At 47.2% G+C, this 20,623-nt stretch overlaps 1 protein-coding gene and 1 long non-coding RNA gene across 5 annotated transcripts in view; one reads left to right on the forward strand and one right to left on the reverse strand.

Annotated features, from left to right (window-relative positions):
- Window positions 1-20,623, reverse strand: part of Cpsf3 (cleavage and polyadenylation specific factor 3) — a 32,019-nt gene that overhangs the window by 2,537 nt on the left and 8,859 nt on the right. For 2 of the 3 annotated variants that reach the window (XM_050141912.1, XM_050141913.1), the window contains exons 5-15: window positions 19,777-19,954; window positions 18,491-18,580; window positions 17,158-17,308; window positions 14,576-14,751; window positions 13,711-13,869; window positions 12,423-12,569; window positions 9,500-9,652; window positions 8,110-8,218; window positions 5,360-5,458; window positions 4,321-4,415; window positions 2,675-2,762 (exon numbers count right to left, since the gene is read on the reverse strand). In XM_050141912.1, the coding sequence (XP_049997869.1) occupies window positions 2,675-2,762; window positions 4,321-4,415; window positions 5,360-5,458; window positions 8,110-8,218; window positions 9,500-9,652; window positions 12,423-12,569; window positions 13,711-13,869; window positions 14,576-14,751; window positions 17,158-17,308; window positions 18,491-18,580; window positions 19,777-19,954 (1,445 nt within the window). Of the gene's footprint in view, window positions 1-2,674; window positions 2,763-4,320; window positions 4,416-5,359; window positions 5,459-8,109; window positions 8,219-9,485; window positions 9,653-12,422; window positions 12,570-13,710; window positions 13,870-14,575; window positions 14,752-17,157; window positions 17,309-18,490; window positions 18,581-19,776; window positions 19,955-20,623 lie in introns of those variants that run through there. The other variant, XR_007591633.1, reaches the window with a different exon arrangement.
- LOC126501313 (uncharacterized) lies at window positions 5-2,561 on the forward strand. 2 transcript variants are annotated; one of them, XR_007591634.1, is made up of 4 exons: window positions 5-1,185; window positions 1,357-1,432; window positions 1,509-1,584; window positions 1,775-2,561. It is a non-coding gene; the product is annotated as an uncharacterized lncRNA (long non-coding RNA). The 2 variants fall into 2 exon arrangements; XR_007591635.1 differs by lacking the exon at window positions 1,357-1,432 and having other exon boundaries at window positions 1,509-1,565.

Genomic DNA, 20,623 nt, shown 5'->3' on the forward strand with positions numbered 1-20,623 from the left:
AACAGCCATCATCAGACAGACAGGTCACCAGAGCATGGCTATGGAGATGTGAAGTAACGATGGAGACCTCAAAGTCAAAACATGTGATGTGTCTGTCACATGCCCACTCAGGCAAAAGCATGTGCCGTGTTATTCCATGTTTTTATAAAGAAACCACAATGACATTCACTTTTATTTCCCATATTTCTCAAGCTTACATTTTGAAGAGAGATGAGTAAAATTATAGGTCCAATAATCCCAGAACACATTAAGTTCTTTTGTATCTAAATGTTATGTACATCTAACATCTGATATGGCATCTGATTATGGATGTTTACTTCTTGCTCTTGCAGAGGACCCGGGTTCAGTTCCCAGCACCCACTCGGGGCAGCTCACAACCTGTAACTCCAGCTCTGGTCTCTACAGGTGTCTTCATTTACCTACACACAAGACTGACAGTGGATCTTAAAAAAAAAATACTCGCTAGGCAGGGCAGAGGTGGTGCACACCTTTAATCCCAGCACTCAGAAGGCAGAGGCAGATCTCTGTGAGTTCGAGGCCAGCCTGGTCTACAGGGAGTTCCAGGATGGCTAGGGCTATATTGAAAACCCTCTCTTAAAAACTAAAATAAAAATAAAATAATGATAATAATAATAATACTTAAAGGTGCCTGCCTATTAATAATGACTTTTTTCCTTTTCTTTTTTAAACCCCAACAAACACACAACTTGATGGTCAAGATGACATCCTCAATCTGGAGTTAAGGTCACCCTGGCACATCCGTTCATATACCTCCCTGGCCTTCACCCATTCACGTCTCTGCTTCCCCAGGGTAGGTAGAGCTAACATGTGACCCTGCCCTACTCAGGACATGTGTGCACACACAGAATCTTTCCCCCTGTGGCAGTATCTCACTATGAAGTCCCAGTGCTCACTACGTAGCCCAGACTGGCTTTAGACTTCGGGGACCCTCTTTCCTCTGACTCCCAAGTGTTAAGATTACAGGAATGTGAACCACACCCAGCTTCTTTCCAATGTTTTGGTGTTTGATTCTGTAAGACAGGGTCTCCTGTAGGGTGCAGGCTGGCCCTGAACTCCTCCTGGCCAGAACCCTCTCAGTGCTGGGGAAGGTTCCCAGTGCTGGGGAAGGTTCTCAGTGCTGGGGAAGGCTCTCAGTGCTGGGGAAGGTTCTCAGTGCTGGGGAAGGTTCTCAGTGCTGGGGAAGGTTCCCAGTGCTGGGGAAGGCTCCCAGTGCTGGGGAAGGTTCCCAGTGCTGGTGAAGGTTCTCAGTGCTGGGGAAGGTTCTCAGTGCTGGGGAAGGCTCCCAGTGCTGGGGAAGGCTCTCAGTGCTGGGGAAGGTTCCCAGTGCTGGGGAAGGTTCTCAGTGCTGGGGAAGGTTCTCAGTGCTGGGGAAGGCTCTCAGTGCTGGGGAAGGTTCTCAGTGCTGGGGAAGGTTCTCAGTGCTGGGGAAGGCTCCCAGTGCTGGGGAAGGCTCCCAGTGCTGGGGAAGGTTCCCAGTGCTGGGGAAGGTTCTCAGTGCTGGGGAAGGTTCTCAGTGCTGGGGAAGGTTCTCAGTGCTGGGGAAGGTTCTCAGTGCTGGGGAAGGTTCCCAGTGCTGGGGAAGGTTCTCAGTGCTGGGGAAGGTTCCCAGTGCTGGGGAAGGTTCTCAGTGCTGGGGAAGGTTCTCAGTGCTGGGGAAGGTTCTCAGTGCTGGGGAAGGCTCCCAGTGCTGGGGAAGGCTCCCAGTGCTGGGGAAGGTTCCCAGTGCTGGGGAAGGTTCCCAGTGCTGGGGAAGGTTCTCAGTGCTGGGGAAGGTTCTCAGTGCTGGGGAAGGTTCTCAGTGCTGGGGAAGGTTCTCAGTGCTGGGGAAGGTTCTCAGTGCTGGGGAAGGCTCTCAGTGCTGGGGAAGGCTCTCAGTGCTGGGGAAGGCTCTCAGTGCTGGGGAAGGTTCTCAGTGCTGCGTGCTCCTTATGCAAGTGCTGTCCCCGCTGAGCCACATCACACACAGAGCAAATAGCAGCACCATTCCAGGCCAAAGGCGGAGATGCGTACACTGCCGTTACCCACAACCCAAATGCTCATCAGTGGTTCAAGGGAGGATTTGGACATGCCTGGCTTGCTTATTCGTGTAACAGAGTGGTCCACACAGACGACTTAGAAAGTGACCAGCTCCATTTTCTTCCCTGAAATCAAAGTGCTAACAGCCCGTGCCCACGATGTGCCTTTAAGTCTAGAACACTCTATCTGAACAGGCCCTGCAATGATGTGATGGGCACAGCGTGGGAGGCGTCCCCCAGAGGACATTAGGGTGGCTCCTTGCCTAGTGGTGCATCTGGAGAGCACTAGAGTGCACGGTGCAGCCGCAGGGGCAAGCACACACGCGCTGGCTGGGGCCGCCATTCTGCTCAGCTCCTTCCCCTGAACATGAGGCCAGCTCAGCAGAGCAGTATTTTAGCGTCTCTGCTCAGGGGCCCAAGAGAAGTGTGACTACACAAGAATCAACCTGGGTGAGACCATGGCCGTGTCCCTACTGTGTAAATGATGGGCCACCGAAGATCTGGACCGTCGTGTTCATAACTCAAACTCACACACTAAAGAAGACAGGGAAACTGAACTTCCACTCAGGGCTCCACTGATCTTTAGTTCTACGAGTTGGGAGAGGAGGAGTAGGGGGTAAGCATAGGCAAGGCCGTACCTTTCCTTATTTTTGGATTCGACTGAACTTCCAGTATCACGGTAGTCACTGTGTCAGCATACATGTCGTTAGAGGGGTTCGCCAGCCACTACAAGGCAAAGGTGGAGTCAGGACAGGGGATCTGCAGCCACACGGCTGCGAGCTCTGCCTGTCAGGCCACAGGTCACAGGGGAGCTGCCGCTCTAGCTTTGCTGGGAATCAACTGACTCCTGGTCACGTGAGACCCCCGCCCCTTAACTTCCTTTTAATCAGCAAAAAGAACCTACTAAGCACTCCCTTTGAGGCAAAAGGTTTTCCATGAATTGCCATTTAATTTCCCCAATTATTTATGAAAAAAGAAACCTGATCCCAAAGTTACCCCATGCAACATAACTGCTGGTGCTGGGAAACTCCAATTCCACACCTGCGCCAGGGGCACAGACAGCAGGACAAGAGGCTGAAATACAAGGTGCGTACATATGCACATCTGGCTTTGTGTTTGTACTGGGTCTCACCAGTGTATCCCCACCCCACCCCACCGTGGGTAATGGTATCTGACCAGCTTGTACATCTGTGTGCCACCTCTCACAGAGACTGTCGGTGTCCTGGCACTGAAGTGACAGTTGATTATGCATGGCCATGCGGACGCTGGGGATTGACCCTTCCAGCCCAGATTTAAAGAAAAGAATCTGTTTTTATATGTCTGTCTTAACCTAATTTAATGATGTCTAACCCTTTTGGACTTGAGTTATTTTACAGTTTATTCAAAACATGAAAATACCACTTTTTTTTTTTTTTTTTTTAAGAAAGGCAGCATGATTAGTTTGTGGTTTTGTTTTAGCTTTGTTTTTGGAGACAGGGTTTCTCTGCATTGCCCTGGCTGTCCTGGAATTCATTTTGTAAACCAGGCTGGCCTCAGAGATCCACCTGCCCCTGCCTCCCAAGTGCTGCTCCCTATGCCCAGACAACAAAAAAATTTTTGAGACAGGGTTTCATAAAGTCCAGGATGAATATGAACTAACTTTGAGTCAAGGATACCTTGCCCTTCTGATCCTCTTGCCTCCACCTTCCAAGCAGTGGGATGACCTACTTACACGGTAGGGTAAAAGCTGGGGTCTGACCAGGGCTTTGCTAGCTATTACTGCTTAGCACCCGTGATTATGTGTTGGGCTGGCTCAGGCAAGTCAGCTGTGTCCAACACCCAGAATTCAACCTTTTCCCTTTTAAGATCTTTCTATTTTTTTAAAAAATTAAAATATAGGTACATTATTTTCCCCTTTCCCTTTCTTCCCTCCAACCTCTCCCATGTCAACCCCACCACCAACTACTCTGTCTCTAACTCAGGGCTTCTTCCACTTCAATTGTTGCTGTATCTTTTTCCCTACACACGTAAGCACAGCTTGCTCAGCATGTATACTGTTATTTGTATGTACTTGACTCAGGCCTGACTGCTTGGTCTTGGAAAACCCATCAGGAACTTTTTCCTGGGGAAGACTTTCTCCAGCTCCTAGAATCCTCAGCTGCCTGCAGTTTTGTCTAGGGCTGAGTCTGTGAACTTCCCTCTTCAAAACTGATGGCACCCTGGAAGACCATTAACCACACTGCTCTGTGATTACACGTGTGTATCTGAAACCTACTCCCTCTGTGAGGGGATGACTGGGCCTCACCTCCAGAATCACCATGCCTGGCTCCTGGATGACAGTAATATTTTTGAACACCTTCAGGGCAGGCTTTTCTTGAATTTCTAATTCTTCTACATCACCTGAAAAAATGTGTAAGATTCATATGATATTCTTATAGACTCTAAGAGGCATTGGTCTTTGTAAAGATAGTTAAGATAGAGCTGCTGTAAGTGGGAAAAATAGTAACATTTAATGGCTGTGTTCTACGCTAACGGCTCACAGCCACCGAAGACACCGCAGTACACAATCCCTACGCCTGCCCCTCAGGCACCAACACTTGGGCCATCAGCTAGAGAGGCCAGATTCCACAGCACTCAGCCGAAGTGTGGGGACCTCATGGGCCAGCTCCCCACCTCCACCGCAAGTCAATCATTGCTTGGGGAGTCCAGCTGCTGAAGGCCCCATAGTGCTCAAGAACTTATTCACTAACTAATCAACCATTAACTCATGACTTTTCTCTTTGGCCATAGTTCTTGTTTGAGGTCAATCTCAGGAGTTCCTGGGGGAGGGTTCTCCCCCACTTCTTGCAGGGCAGCACCTTGCTTCAGGGGCTGTGGGGACTCAGCAGCAGCAGGCATGTCACAGGCTGCATGCTCCCACCTCCTCAGAGAGCCCACCCCCCATCAGGCGTCAGGCATCACCTGACACTGCGTAAAGACAGAATCTTCCATCTAAAATGGTGAGAATGAGAGACACAGGCTTATGCTCTCACCGAGGCTTTACCAAGCCGGCTACAGACTGGTACTGGCAGAACAGAGAACGCAATATATAAAATCTTAAGTATAGGTAACTAAAACAGATTTTAAATAAAAGGAGAAAAGACCACTGATATTTTTAAGATTGTAGGTGATCAAAGATACTGTGGGATTTTTTAAAGTTTGTGAGTAGTTTTTAAAATGTTGACTTTTATGCGATAAAATGACCAAGCAGTACATAGGAATTCTGAGACAATTATTACAGTGAAGTACATTTTTTTTAAAAATTCTTACTAAAAATGCAATGATGTGAATTTCAGTAAACACACCTGTCAATTTCTGTAGCTGGTAATACAGCAAATTAAAGGGCCCAGTATATGGGATGGCCTGGGTCTGTTTCACAGTGCTCATGGCCAGGTCAGTGTAATCTGAAAAGAGAATGAGAATAAATACATTTTAAGAGACCAGCTGAGCATGGTGGTAAACACATACTCCTAGCACTTAGGAGTCAGAGGCAGAGAATTTGAGATTGGTGCCAGCCTCAGTTACAAAGTGAGACAACAGCTCAAGAACAAACAAATCACACAAAATACAACTTGCACAAACACACATCAGGGATTAAGAAAAACGTAGCAGATCCAGCACCCATGGCAGACCCAGAGGGATGAGCTCACCTGTGCCACAACTGGCAGGCTGCTGCTCTGTTTCCCAGGCTGACTCCCTACACTTATCCCCTGCCACCCTGGTGGGTCTGGGTTCTGGACGTGTTAGGTTCTTGTACGTCTCCAAGCAAGTATAGCAACCATCTGTACTTCTTTTCTGCTCAGTGTCTCTATAACTACCTGGCCTGCATGCTCCTGACCTGAAACACTCTTTCCAACTCTCTCGGGAAGTCTCCTCTGTGCGCTGGTCCCTCACTAGACTGTCACCACCAGCCAGGACAATGTTCAGTAACTCCTCAGTGTCCAGCTTTAGCCCAGAAGCTGACCTAAGAGTGGGAGTTCACTGGGGCAGGACAGAGGTCAACAGTTAAGAGTGCACACTGCTCTTGCAGAGGATCCAAGTTTGGTTCCCAGCATCCAGGTTGGGTCGCCTGCCAGTTACTCCAGCTCCATAGGGATCTGACACTTCCAGTCTCCACAGGCATCAGCAGGTGTGCACACACATTTAAAAATCATAAAAATAAATTTTAAGAAAGTTTTTTTAAAAAAAGAATTAGAAAAAAACAAAAAAACAAACCAGCTTGTCCATTTATCTGTTGTTATCGTAGCTGAAAGGTGACCTGCCTCACAGGTTAACATCTAACTCTGATAGCCTTCTCCTTCACGGCACACTTATGATCTGGCAGCACACAACAGCACACAACAGAGTGTGAGCGCACTGCTGACCTGGAGATAAACCCCTGTCTTGGCGTCTCTTCTATTACTACCTGCATCATCTGGGAAAGCAGTACTCATCAATGGCTCAGACTTTACACAGATCAGAGCTCACATGGGAGTATTTCTATACTGGGGAAAAGCAATTTACAAACATAAACGCAGCCCTATTTAGCTTTGTTCAAACCCCCATGTTTAGCGGGCAGTGGTGGCACACTCCTTTAATCCCAGCATTTGAGGAGGCAGAGGCAGGCGGATCTCTGGGAGTTCAAGGTCAGCCTGGTCTATAGAGCAAGTTCCAAGACAACCAAGGCTACACAGAGAAACCTTGTCTCAAAAAACAATAACAACAGAGAGAGAGAAAGAGAGTGAGAGAGAGAGAGAAACTACAAATGCTTTATTCTCTCCTCCTGGCCATTCTTCTAGAGATAAAGAATTAAAAAACCAAGCAAGTTATGGAAAGCTTGGGTCATAAAGGAACAAGGTGTACCTGGGGCCTGAGCATGCTCGCTACTCAGAGGGCCAAAGGGTTCCATTCATACCATACCCACACTGAACTAAAACAAATGTAAAAAACAAAATGCTGGTTGAGCATGGTGGCCTGTATGTCCAATCTAGCTACTCTGGAGGTTGAGGACTGTGAGTTTGAGGCAGCCTGGGCTACACAGTGATACTCGATCTCAAAATAAAAAATGAAAAGGGGTCAGATGTAGCTAAGTAGTGGAATGCTTGCCCAGCAAAAACATAAGCCCCTAAGGCTAACCCCCAGTACCACATCAAGCAGCTCAAACCAAACAAAAACAAAAGTTAATTGGGGTAGTGCAGAAAGATACTCCAGAAACTAAAAGCCCTGCATCACCAGAGAAGAGTAGAAGGGCGCTGCAGCCTGAGCAAGGCAGGCCTTACACGTGAGCTACTCTTCAAAGCTGTCATCTGGGGAGTAATTCAAAAGATCCAACAGCTTGTCAGGGAAAGGCTCTTTCCCATGGAGCGATTCAGATTACATTCCCGTCCTACTTGATTAGCTGCTAACTGAAATCTGACCCAATTGTGTGGCCAGATGGCTCAACAGGTAAAGGAGCTTGTCACTGCAGCTTCAAGAGGCAAGGTCCATCCCCAGAACCCACACAGGGAAGGAGATTCCACTCCTGACAGCTGTCCTCTGACCCACAGAGACAGACAGCTTCATAAGCCAACAGAACTCACCCATGATAGTTGTCTTCTGACACACACACACAAACACACGATAGTTGTCCTCTGACACACACAAACACGCACATACGATGTGGGTAGGATTCCCCTCTGTACACTGTGAATATGTTTTATTGCCATTGGTTAATAGAGAAGCTGCTTTTGGCCAATGGTTTAACAGAACATAGCCAGACCGGAAAAGATACACAGAAAGTAGGCAGAGTTGAAGAGAAGCCATGTAGCTGCCACAGGAGACAGATGCTGGCTGGAGCCACCGAAACTTTGCTGGTAGGCCACGACCTCGTGGTGATGCAGATTAATGGAGATGGGTTAGTTTAGGATATAAGAGCTAGTTAGCAATACGCTTAAGTCAAACAGTATTGCAAATAATATAGATTTCTGAGGATTATTTTGAGCCAGGGCGGCCAGGAAATGAACGACCACACGGGCACCACACGGCACGCACGCGCACGCAGACTGAGACTAAATCCCACACTGAACAGTGTACTCACTGGAGAGGTCACAGGGAGAAAGTATGTGGTAATTAAAGTTTCTTTTAACAAGAATTCCAGAGACACGCTGTCCCTGTTCTGGTTTCTTGTCTGCCAAAAAGCCCATGACCTAGTAAAAACAGAACACAGAGTGGTGTCAAAGAGAAAGGCTTCAGGCTTTCTTCACATGGGGTGGGACGTGTAGAGGGCTGCTCTGACCCATGGGGAGTGTGCTAGCTATGCAATAGGAGATAGCATCTCTGAACACAAAGCTCAGTAAGGATGGAGTTACATACTGAGGAACACTTTTTTTTGTTTAAAGATTTACCATCTGCATGCATGCCTGCATTCCAGAAGAGGGCGTCAGATCCCATTATAGATGGCAGTGAGTCACCATGTAGTTGCTGGGAATTGAACTCAGGACCTCCGGAAGAAGATCCAGTGCTCTTAACTGCTGAGCCACCTCTCCAGCCTGAGGCAACACTTTCAACCACTCAAATACAGAAACTTACCAATTTTTTATTTTATTTACTTATTTGGTTTTGTTTTGTAGATAACTAATGTACTACGTAGCTCAGGCCTAGCCTGGTCCTCACTATATAGCAGGGCCTATCCTTGAATCTTCGACACTGCTTCCATCTCCTAAGTGCTATAATACAGGCATGGGCCATGCCCATCGGGAGCCCACCATCCTGAAGTGTAAACTCTCTCACTGCAGGCCAGGGCTCCCAGGGATGCTGACGTCTGTGCTGGAGCAGCTGTAGCCAGGCAGTGGAGCGCAGCGGCTACACGGCAGCAGCCTGGCTCTGACTCACTGTGGAAACAGCTGTCTCACAGGCCCTTCCAGGGCTGCACTCAGTGTGGTGGTGTGGACGCACGGAAAATAAAGATGCTAATGCTTTAAAATGCTGTAAATGTTTTGGTGGAGCTATGGCTCCATCTGGGGACGTAGCCAGGCAAGTACTCTACTGCTGAGCCTCACTGTGAGCAGCACGGCTCAGACAAAAAGCCCTTTCTCAGAGCAAAGCCGCAAGAGTCTCAAGGTCTTTTCCACCCGTCAATTAGTTTTCTTGTCCTTTCTTGTCACTCCGAGACAGGTTTCACTACTGCAGCTCAGGATGGCATCTAAAATTTCAATGTTCTTCAGGCTCCCAGGAGCTGGAGTCCTAAGCCTGTGCCACCGAGGAAGGTGTAGCTCAGTGAAGACCATTTCTTGCTCTTGCATAGGTCCCACGTTTCAATCCCAGTACCTAACTAGTAGCTCATGACCACCCATAACCCCAACCCCAGTTCCGGGGATCTGATGCCCTCTTCTGACTCCTCAGGTCGCAGACAATCTCTCTCTCTCTCTCTCCCTGAATGTATCTCCCTGAAAAGAACACGGTTAGGATCAGCACCTGCTGCCTTGTACCTTGGCGAGCTTCTCTCCCCTGAAGTTCAGGGTCACAGCCTCTGTGTTCCGCGGATTGTGAACCTCGATGTGGACCTCATCGTTATCTTCATATTCCCGGATCAGCGCTGCTTTCAGCCTGGCCATTTCATTCTGTTCCCCGTGGACTAGAATCTGCACAGAATAGATATGTGAGTATAGAGGAGCCCTCAGCAGGCAAAGGACTGTCTGTAAGAACATTAGTTAATTCATGAGACGTTCACACTTGAACTGAGGAAACGGTCCTCTTGTCTTAAAGCTTATTTCTATCTACGGCTGTGTGGGGTGTAGCTGAGTACAGGAGCTGGCAGAGGCGGTAAGAGGCTGGGGAGCTGCAGTCACGGGCAAGCTGTAAACCTCTGCATGTGGGTGCTGGGGACCAAACAGGTCCTTGGAAAGAGCAGAGGGTGCTCTGAGCCATCAACTCTCTGGATCTTGCTTTCCTATTTCAATGCTAGGAGCACCTACTTTAAGAAAGAGTAAAGGAACCGCTTTAAGCACTGATGGAATGTGCACTGTCATTTCTAGTTCCAAAGCTCACATTGAAGGCTGAACCAGATGGCTTGCAAGGCTCTTCCAGCTTTAAATGGACTTCTTTTTCTCCTGCTAGGAAACCATCCATTTTCTTTAGGTTTCTGGTAGTTTCTTGCTAAGTAAAGCAACTGAAAGGAAGATGCAATGTTTACAGTGGCATCTGCCGCCCTGCACTGGCTGTCCGTCCATCTGTTTACAGTGGTACCCACCACCCTGCACTGGCTGTCCGTCCATCTGTTTACAGTGGTACCCACCACCCTGCACTGGCTGTCAGTCCATCTGTTTACAGTGGTACCCGCCACCCTGCACTGGCTGTCTGTCCATCTGTTTACAGTAGTGTCCGCCACCCTGCACTGGCTGTCTGTCCATCTGTTTACAGTAGTGTCCACCACCCTGCACTGGCTGTCTGTCCATCTGTTTTGTTTTTCACTCCTCTGTCTTCCATGGTGGGCATCTCATCTCCAAACCACTGGCAGACAGCCTCCATCTGGCCTGTGGAGCATAGCCAGCATTACTCCAGGGCAAAGGCTTGTCACCCGAGGTGCAAGGCCCAGTTTGGGCTGCCTGGACACTAACCATAGCACTGCTCTATACTGTGTAACCCTGGCCGAGCTCCCCAGTTCCACAACAGCGTCGGATACCAAGCCTGAGCAAGTGCATGCATAAGAAGCATGAGCAGCCTGGCACTCCATATGCAGTAAATGCATGCTACTGCCACTACCAGTGTAACCTCACATGCAGTCACACATTGGAGAGTGCTGGCTATTAGAAGTAAACATCCACTGAGGATTTAGATCAGCGGCACAGACAGAACCAGATGGCCAAGAGATACAAGGGACTGAAGGTGAGGCCAGCAGCTTTTCCACCTGGCCTCAAGGTATGAGGTGGGGTCATGAATCAGTTACACACACAGCAGAAGCACGTGATGGGGTCTACACTGCGCTCAAGTTCTACAGCCTACACATGATGCTGAGGAGGGGAATGATTTTCTCCATATAGGAGTCTGTTCATTAAGGGCTGAGGGAAAATACCTAGGAGGTCCAGCATGCTACAAAGTGCTCAAAAGCTAAAGATATGATCAGCCACTAGATGTCACTCAAACTAACCAAGATGATCATCAACAGCCTCAAGGCTAATCAACAGGCTATTGCTGCCCTACTTCCGCAGGCAGCATGGCTGGACATTGAAAATTCATGACTCCACTTATGTGAAATACAACAACTGTCAGATTCAGAGCGACAGTAAGCAATTACAGAGAAGACTGGTGGGGCTGAGAAGAGAGTAAAATAGAGCACAGGCTTTGCTTGAGGGGCAGGAAGTTCTGAAACCAGAAGTAGGGGCTACGACATGGGCGTAGGTGAGACCACTGAATCTCATTCCTAAAAGCAGTGAAAGCTGCAAACTGCATGCTTTACATATTTTGGCACAATAAAAAGATTTGATAAAGAAACAGAATACAATAGCGAAAGGCCATTTCCTCTGAGCAAGTTTTCAGAACACTGGGAGGGTCTAATCTATTTCCATAGATACTTGTTCCACTTCCGATTAAAACCCAGCAGTTTTCAGCTTAAAAGTCTTCCAGACTCCATCAACAGACACTCGCGTGATGATGATAGCAATAAGGATTTAAAACCAACTGATACTCGCGTGATGATGATAGTTTAAAAAGGCTGAAAGGAGCAGCAGTTCAGAGGGTGCCCAGGCCTGGGTATGCACGTGAAGTCAGAGGGCAGATCTGGGCAGTCCTCTCTGTGCCTCCACACAGGTTCTGAGGGCTGAATTCAGGTCACGAGGCTTCCGAGGCAAGCACGTTTACCCATAGAGGTGTCTTGCTGATCCATTATTATTTTTTTCATGATACTTAAAAAGTATAAACTATACTAGTAAGGAACTAATTCAGTATTTGTTTCCATCTATATCCATGTAAACCTTGAACATTTACTCTTCGAATGACAGTCTGAACTGTCAATTTAATAACCACATAAAGTGCAAGATGGACCAGGCACTGTCAAGTACGTCATAGTCTCACTTATTTTGTCTGCACAATGATCTTATAAATTGCTATCACCCTTATTTATAAAGCACAAAGATCCACGGTAGGCAAAGGAGGGAGCTGGGGTTCAAGGCAAGTAGTCACACCCCTTACCCTGGTTCTTAGGCTATTGGAGAGGCAGCAGAAAACAGAGTGAACACTAGAATAGGGTTGGTAAGCCTGAAGCAGTCAGTGTAAAATGAAGAAACAAGTGCAGAAGGAGAGATTATAGCTAAACCAAGAGTTGGTGGGATGCTCTGTTCACAACGAGATGCTAGGTTTGTGAGAGCCCTTGCGTTTCATGCACCTTACAGTTAGACATGGCATTCACAGACTAACCACGTGAGGTGGCTTCAGAGCACGAATAAATTCGCTGGTTTGCTGGTAATCTGTGTGAGCAGAGAAAGAAATGTAATCAACCGACATTTTCAGTGGTAACTTCTGTCCAGACATGGTAGTGATTTCTTCAGGTTCAGACATGATGTGCTGTCGGAAACAAATACGAGAAAAACAGACTGTGCAATTAGACAAGAGAAGGTGCATTTTGGTTATGTCTTATGCAGTCACAATCTCTAGTGTTACCCATCAAAGTCATTCTGATGTTCATGAGTTAGCAAGTACCAAACACTTATGTTTTTCATTGAGTAAACATTTAATCAGAAAGGTCAGAAGAATACTAGAGCTCGGGGCCCCCAGAGCTGGCAGTGAAAGCTGGAGCTGTCAATCAAGTTGCACCCAGCTCTTGCTGCTGCAGCTCCTCCCAGGCACCAGGACCCACAGGGCACAGGCACAGAACTCCAGTCTGGAGCCGTCTGCGCAAAAGCTCTCTACTGACTCCACAGCATGTGGCAAAGGATGAAAATGACCCGACTGAGAAACCACTCTGTGTTTAAACTAATACAGATATTAACAGCAAGAAGACACGAGAACATGCTATCTGAACAGCCATTAATTGCATCTAAAGTTCTGCACTGTTATCGACAATGTGTACACCCTAGGCTAAGAACAGCCACTTTATACCTACAGGAAGACAGCAGCCAGCCCACGCACCTAATACAGCACCTAATAGACGTCTGTGTCACAGGCTGTGAATCCTTCATCTGGAAAAATTCTAAATCTAATGTTTTTAAGCAAAAATGCCTGGGATGCTCAACTGGTAAAGTCTACACAAAATAACCCTAAATCAAAAGTCACACAATCTGAATGTAGTGATATTTCATTTGTATTTTAATAAACAAAGCTTGCCTAAAGTTCAGAGAGTAAAACAGCTGTACTGGTCAGCCTAACAGACTAGGCAGTGGTGACACACACCTTTAATCCCAGTAGTCACACTAGTTTGCCATAGAAACCGGGCAGTGCATGCCTTTAATCACAGCCCTAGAGAGGAATATAAGACGGGAGGAGACAGCTCTCGCTCACAGTCTCATTCTGAGATTCCAGGAGGCAGGATCGCCAGTTCAGACTGAGGCAGGGGGTAAAAGCCAGTGGCTGGTTGTTTTGCTTCCCTGAACTTCAAATTGAACCCCAATTTCTGTCTCTGAGTTGTATTAATTGCACTATACCTAAACATGACTTATCCCAGCATTCTGGATGAAATACTGACTCACACTCCAAGATGGGAACTGACCTTGGCAAGTGTCCCTTCTACGCAGTACCCCGCGATGATGACGCCGTTCCTCTTGTCTGTACACCAGCTCTCAAACAGCTCTCTGGACAAGCCATTTTGAATCATGCCTGGCGAGGCCATGACAACACTGGGGCCAATGTCGTCAAAGTGATCCATGCTCTGAGAGACAAAGGAAGGAGTCAAAGCAGTTTTCACTGGGGGCCATCACACTGCTGCAGGATTTGTGTATAAACACCACGTCTTAAAATGAAAATGTGCCAGGCATGGTGGCCTTTAATCCCGGCACACAAAAGCCAGAGACAGGTGTTGGATCTCTGTGAGTTCAAGGCCATCCTGGTCCACAGAGAGAGTTCCAGGATAGCCAGGGCTATGTAGAAAGACCGTCTCAAAAAACCAAAACCAACCAACCAGACGAACAAAATCAGCACGTTAACTCTGTAAACATGTTATTTAAAAAGCATTTGGTTGTAAATATATTGAAAGCAGATTTGATTTAATTGATCTTGGAAAGCCAAACATGGGTGTTTTATAAACTCATACATAGAACTTGCAGAGCCAATCAAAAAGGACCAGATGTGAACAACAGAATCTAAACCTGTGACCTGCCATATTTTTCCTGTCAGGAGTTTCTTCCTGTGGCAGAAGAGATCCAAGTTATAGCTGCAAACTGAAGGCGTGTGGAGACCCAGAGCAAGGGCAGGCCCAACTACAGCGAGTTCCTGCACTGTGATGCAGGCCCAGCTACAGTGAGTCCCGGCACTCCAGCACCGAGGGGAGGGGTGTAAGTAGGAAGCCTCAGCAGGAGGGCTGCAGTCTGCCTTGCCTGCCCCACGCCCCTCTGCCTCCCCTCCGCCACAGGCATCACCTTGAGGTTGCTGATGTGCTTGAAAACGAAGGGGTTGTTGATGTTGATCTGCTTCCGGATCTTGTCGTTCATGGCGTTCACGTAGGTCTGGTACACCGCCATGCACTTCTTGGCCAGAGAGGATGCATAGTAAATGGGAATGTCATGCAGCTCTGGGTGGTTCTGCCAGTACTCGTCTACAGAGATTGTATGAGAGGCAGACATCACTTGGTAGATGAGGTAAAAAATTCAAATAACTAACGATAACAAAATTAACTTTAAAGAGTTTGAACAACTGAGAAATGAAGATCCATACAACTGTATTTAAATAAGTTTGAGAAAAACTACCCTGTTTCTTATTAATGCAAACTACAAATCTAAATACTGGTATAACATCTAAAAATAAAATAAAGCTGTGACAATAAGTCAAAGATGTGGAAGCTTCAACAAATACTTCATTTTAAATTTATGCTGATTAATAGACCGTAACTTACTACTCCTCTCGAGGTTTTAATACAAGTATTATTAATGTAATTATTATTTTAAACAGCTTACCAACTGCAGTCTTATTATTTATAAATATATTTTCAAAAACCTTTTACACAGCCAGGCGGTGGTGGCGCACGCCTTTAATCCCAGCACTCGGGAGGCAGAGGCAGGCGGATCTCTGGGAGTTCGAGGCCAGCCTGGTCTACAGAGCTAGTTCCAGGACAGGCTCCAAAGCCACAGAGAAACCCTGTCTCGAAAAGACAAAAAACAAAAACAAAAAAAACAAACCTTTTACACAAACCACTCATTACTAATTACCGAGAGCAGTGAACAACACCCTCACACGAAGGCCTGTTTTCAGGGAACTCATTCATCCCAGCACTTTATAAACAGCGCAGCCCATCAGCTGCTAGGGACGCCCAGGAAATGCTTGTCTAGCGTGAGGGCTGTAGGATCTGGAGCACACGTGCGCTATGGGGCACTAACACTGAGAGGCCATTCATGATACCTGTAAATAGTCTTCTGCCTGGATAATGGACATTTTTGTGACACCTGGTACCCTTCGCAGGGTCACCTGGCAGTACCACATCCACGCCTCTACACTCTGCTGGTTCCGACTGCTCTTCCTCACCGTTTGATAGACCAACCTGACTCACCATCGGGTTCGCTAGACTGAACAGTGCAGTCTGGGAGGGACTGACTGGCCCTTAGCTGGGTCAGCCCATCTTCCTCTGCTTGTTTTCCACTCAATGTGACAAAAACACTGTTTGTCCCAAACTTGGAGACGGCAGCACTGAGTGTGCAGGAGGCAGTCCCTCTAGCTCTCCTCACACTCCATGAACACAGGTGCTGACCGTCCACGTCTACGAGAATGCTTCCCTCATAGAATCAGGACAGGCCAAGTTCACAGCACAATGCACACCCGTCTTGGTTCAAAGTTGTGCAAACTGACCGAAGTCTTTGGAAGACAGAAAAGCAGAAAAAGAAAATCACACCTATTTCTGTTTCATTTGTGCTTGTATTTTCACCTAAACAGAAGCACAGCAGCTGTAGTTTTTGAGTCCTATTTTGTTGTTGTTGCACACTTAATACTCTGAAAATCTATAATCCGTCCTGAGACTTCTTACATTCACTCATGTGGCATTTCCTGAAAACAATGCTGAAGGGTCAGGCCTGGGCTCGCATTCTCAGCTAACCTGGGCTGTATAGTAAAGTCTAACAAACCCTCTTTGGAATTCTATCACTGTTCTACTGATCACTTGTGAGGGCCGTCTGGCCAAGGGGCTGAGCTGGATGGAAGACTGCGTGACCTGAATAAAGGGCGCAGGTTGCACGCTCTTGGAAGGTAGACAGACTGGCAGCAAGCCACGGTTTTGCATCTTGGTTCAGATTCCTCATCCCCCTTGGGAACAAGGAAGTGGCAGCAGCAGAGAGCTGGACCCCAGCGGGAACAGCGGAGCAGCAGGTGACACTCTAACTCGGCCCAGATTCCCCATTCTGTCTTGGAGTCAATGTGCATGGATTTTGCTATTAATAAAAGGTCACGCAGTCTTCCATCCCAGACTTCTTTCATAAAACCCTCAAATAATGACGACACACCTAAGAGGACACACTGCTTATATCCCTTTGTGTCCTGACAGGGTCACCGCTAGCCTAGAAGTGCTCATGTTGGAAGGAAGGCTTCTGACACCAATGGGAAGCACAGCCGCATAGCAGCTTGGCTCTTGTATCAGAGGACGTGAGATGCCAGGTCCCCATGTTGCTCCCATGGCACGGGGGACTGAACCTGAGGTCTCATGCTTGCTGTGCAGGTGATTTACCACTGAGTCACCAAAGTGAATTTTTAAAAGAAAAATGATCTGGGCAGTGGTGGCACACACCTTTAATCCCAGCACTTGGGAGGCAGAGGCAGGCGGATCTCTGTGAGTTCAAGATCAGCCTGATTTACAGAGCAAGTCCCAGGACAGGCTCCAAAGCTACAGAAAAACCCTGCCTCAAAATAAAAAAAAAGAAAAGAAAAATAAATAAATAAATCAAAAAGGAAAAAGAAAGATGAAATGCTGTTTACAAGGCTGTGAGAGTAGGTGGATTTCGCCGCGCCGTCGCCCAAATACCTAGAATTAGTAGCAGCTCCTGAGCTCGTCCGAGAGCAAAGACAGGAATGAGCCCCCGGCCCCCTCTGTTGACAATGTCATGCACAGTGTTGCAGAATCTTGCTTCTCGCTCTTCGCGCTTCTCATGGATGTGGGTCCCGTAGGTAGATTCCTAAATAACAGGTGACATGTGTTAAGACCAAGACCATTTTACCCTGGAGAGTTCAGAACAAAAGCTGAGGCTGAGATTCATTTCAACAACGTGGCATTAACCAGAACATATGCTGTTATAGTAATAACTAAAAAAAAACAGTAAATAAATTAGAATTCCAATCTTAAGGCCAATGTTACAGAAATGGAGCCAGGGAATAGCATAAACTGTTCCTTTTCGGGGCTTGAGAGAGGGCTCAGTGGTTAGGGGCACTGGCTGCTCTTCCAGAAGACATGAGTTCAATTCCTAGCAACCACATGGTACTCACAACCATCTGTAATAAGACCCGATGCCCTCTTCTGGTGTGCAGGTATACATGAAGGCAGAACACTGTATACATAATAAATAAATAAATCTTAAAAAACAATGTTCCTCCCTCAGGATAACTTTGCTGGATGTTTTATCCTCTGACCCCGGAGAAGCCAAAGCTCCATAAGCAGACGTGGGTCATGGTTCCCGGGTTGGTACTCAGATGCCATTACTCGGGAACTGCTGCTTTCCCCGGACTCATCCGGAATGCAAATGACAAGGGCCAGCTGCTTGCTGCAGCAGCAGCCGGGCCATAAGCCAGGGAAGCAATGCTAAGCCACGCAGAGCCTGCTCTGTACAGTGCACAGGCACAGCACCAGGCAGGCGCCCGCCACACTCGGGCAGCTCATGTCCAGGCCACAGCCAAAGGGACCAAAGGTATTTGATATTCCTGCGTCTATGACAGGCCCAGAGGATGCCTGTTCCCTGACACTGTGCCAGCCATCACTCCTTCATAGTGCTTCTGAAGACAGCCATCCTCTTGTGTCCTTGAGACCTGAAAACTAAGAAAATGTGACAAGTGTCCCGCGGAAAAGGCCAAAGCCAGCAGCATTGCAAAGGCAGTGGGACCATCTCTAACACCATTTAATATGCCCTTCTAACAGCCTCACTAGAAAAGATATGCAGGCCACAGGTAGGCACACCCTGTCTCCCCACACTGCTGAGAGTGACCATGTTTCTAAAACTAGACTAGAATTAACTTCACAGCAAAGGGGTCCCAAGAGAGCCAAGAAAATCTTTACCTAAAAAACATAAACTTTCATGTGATTTTTTCCCACTAGAAAAAGTTCTGATTCCATTGCACTAACTATAACCCAGTCCGTTAATACTTACAATAATAAGAATGTCTGGCTTAATATTAGGAATTTCAGCAGCCATGAGATGTCTGTCTTCTTGTCTTGAGAAATCGCCTGTATACAACAGCTGTGAGAAAGCAAAGCTAAAAAATCAAGACTTGGGAAAGGTTCCATGCACTGGTAAGCAGCTGATCCCTGAAGTCTAATAGTAAGATTGACTTTAAAAAAGAAAACCCACCTGCCTACACTTGAGGAATTTTAGATGTAATGCTTGCACCTAATTCTAAATGTGTAACCAAGTCACGAAGGTCACCCTGTGTTCCTATTACCCAATTTTCCAGAAAAATATATCCCACATCAGTACAATTCCCAGTGAGAACTGAGATGTGCACCCTGCTATTTCCTGTTTATTTTTGGTGCCCTGCAGCACAGGACAAGAATAAGCAACCTGATGGCATCGTCCAACTCATGTACAGACACTTCAAACAGACAAGCAGCTTTAAGGTTCACTAAAACCTTGTTCTCTGCTGTCTAAAGCAGAACCTCTGAAAACTTACAAGGCTTCCCCTCCAGGTCTTATTCAATGGGTATTTTCAAAAAGCTGCTTGGCTGATTCTGGGCTGCCGCCAGAATGCAGACAGCTGCTCTGCAGTCTAGAGTCCAGGGCAGTAAGATGGCTGTTAGTAAAGGCAGTGCTGCCAAGCCTAAGACTGGAGTTCAAGCCCTGGAACTCAGATGGTTGAAGAAATAACTCCAAAAATGTCCTCTTACCTACCTACACACACACAGAGAAAGAGAGAGAGAGAGAGAGAGAGAGAGAGAGAGAGAGAGAGAAAGAAATCAGGCCACTCTGGTCAGGTGTTTACCTGAACCCTTCCGAATCATGGACATACACATGAAATCATGTTTTAATTTAGTTAACTAACTTCAGCTTTATTGTGTGTGTGGTGAGTAGGTGCATTCCACAGCATGGGGGAGGTCAGAGGGCAACTTTCGGGAGCTGGTTCTCTCCTTCTATTGTGGGCTCTAGGAACTGAATGCAGGTCCTCAAGCTTATACAGAAAACACTTCCACATGCTGAGCAATCTCATCCATCCATGTTTGAGTTTTAAACAGAAGCAGTTGCTAAGATGGTTTTTCCCAAGCCTGCAGTGAATGGCTGGGGAAGCAGCTCTGTTATAACGGGGAGGGAACAGCAGTGACGGAGCTTTAGCTTCTTTGTGTCCCAACTCTCTGCAAAGCTTGGGGAAGTTTCCACACCTCTCAGGGCAGGAAGCTCTACACTGACTGCTCTTGGGGAGAAGGATCTAAGCTACGGCGTACCTTCACACCTGCAATCTCGATCATAAACATGGCCGCTCCCAGGACGTGGCCAGCATGGTAACACCAGAACTTGATTCCCGCGACCTCCTTAACTTCATGGAAGTTGATGGTTTCGATTTTGTCCATACTTTCTTCTAAGTCCGTCTCCGTGTACAGCATGTCATCTGCTGATATGTTGCTGAAATTGGAGATGACATATGGGTACAACTTTCCTTAATGCCATGGTCCATAAAGATGGGCTATAGCTAAGGGATAGAGCATTTGCCAGAAGGCACAGGCTCCAGGCTCAGTCCCCATACTGAAAACTCAACAGCAACAAAGCCTACAGCACTTAGACTCTCAGACAGTTTCCATAACTACAGTACCAAAGGAGTGCATGGCTACAAAGCTTAACTTGAGCCAAGTGTGACTCAAAACCCCCAACCCTATGGAGCCAGGGTCTCACTAGGCTGCTCAAGCTGACCTCGAACTTGTAATCTCCCTATATGAGCCTAAGGTGGGATCATGGGTTTGTGCTACAAGGCCCAGCTACACAAATCACTCTTTAATACGGTATTCTTAACTTATATACACATGAACACATGTTTATACACATGGACACGAGGCGGACATTCTCCGCTGGCCTGGAAAAGGATTTCTCTTAATGTTGTGGATAATATCTCCTGAAAACTATAAAAAAGAACTTCACAAGCCGGGCGATGGTGGCGCACGCCTTTAATCCCAGCACTTGGGAGGCAGAGGCAGGCGGATCTCTGTGAGTTCAAGACCAGCGTGGTCTACAGAGCTAGTTCCAGGACAGGCTCCAAAGCCACAGAGAAACCCTGTCTCAAAAAAAACCAAAAAACCA

This window comes from Alexandromys fortis, unplaced genomic scaffold (genome assembly GCF_014885135.2).
Source record: "Alexandromys fortis isolate MF-2015 unplaced genomic scaffold, M_Fortis_MF-2015_v1.1 scaffold_30, whole genome shotgun sequence".
Lineage (NCBI taxonomy): Eukaryota > Metazoa > Chordata > Mammalia > Rodentia > Cricetidae > Alexandromys > Alexandromys fortis.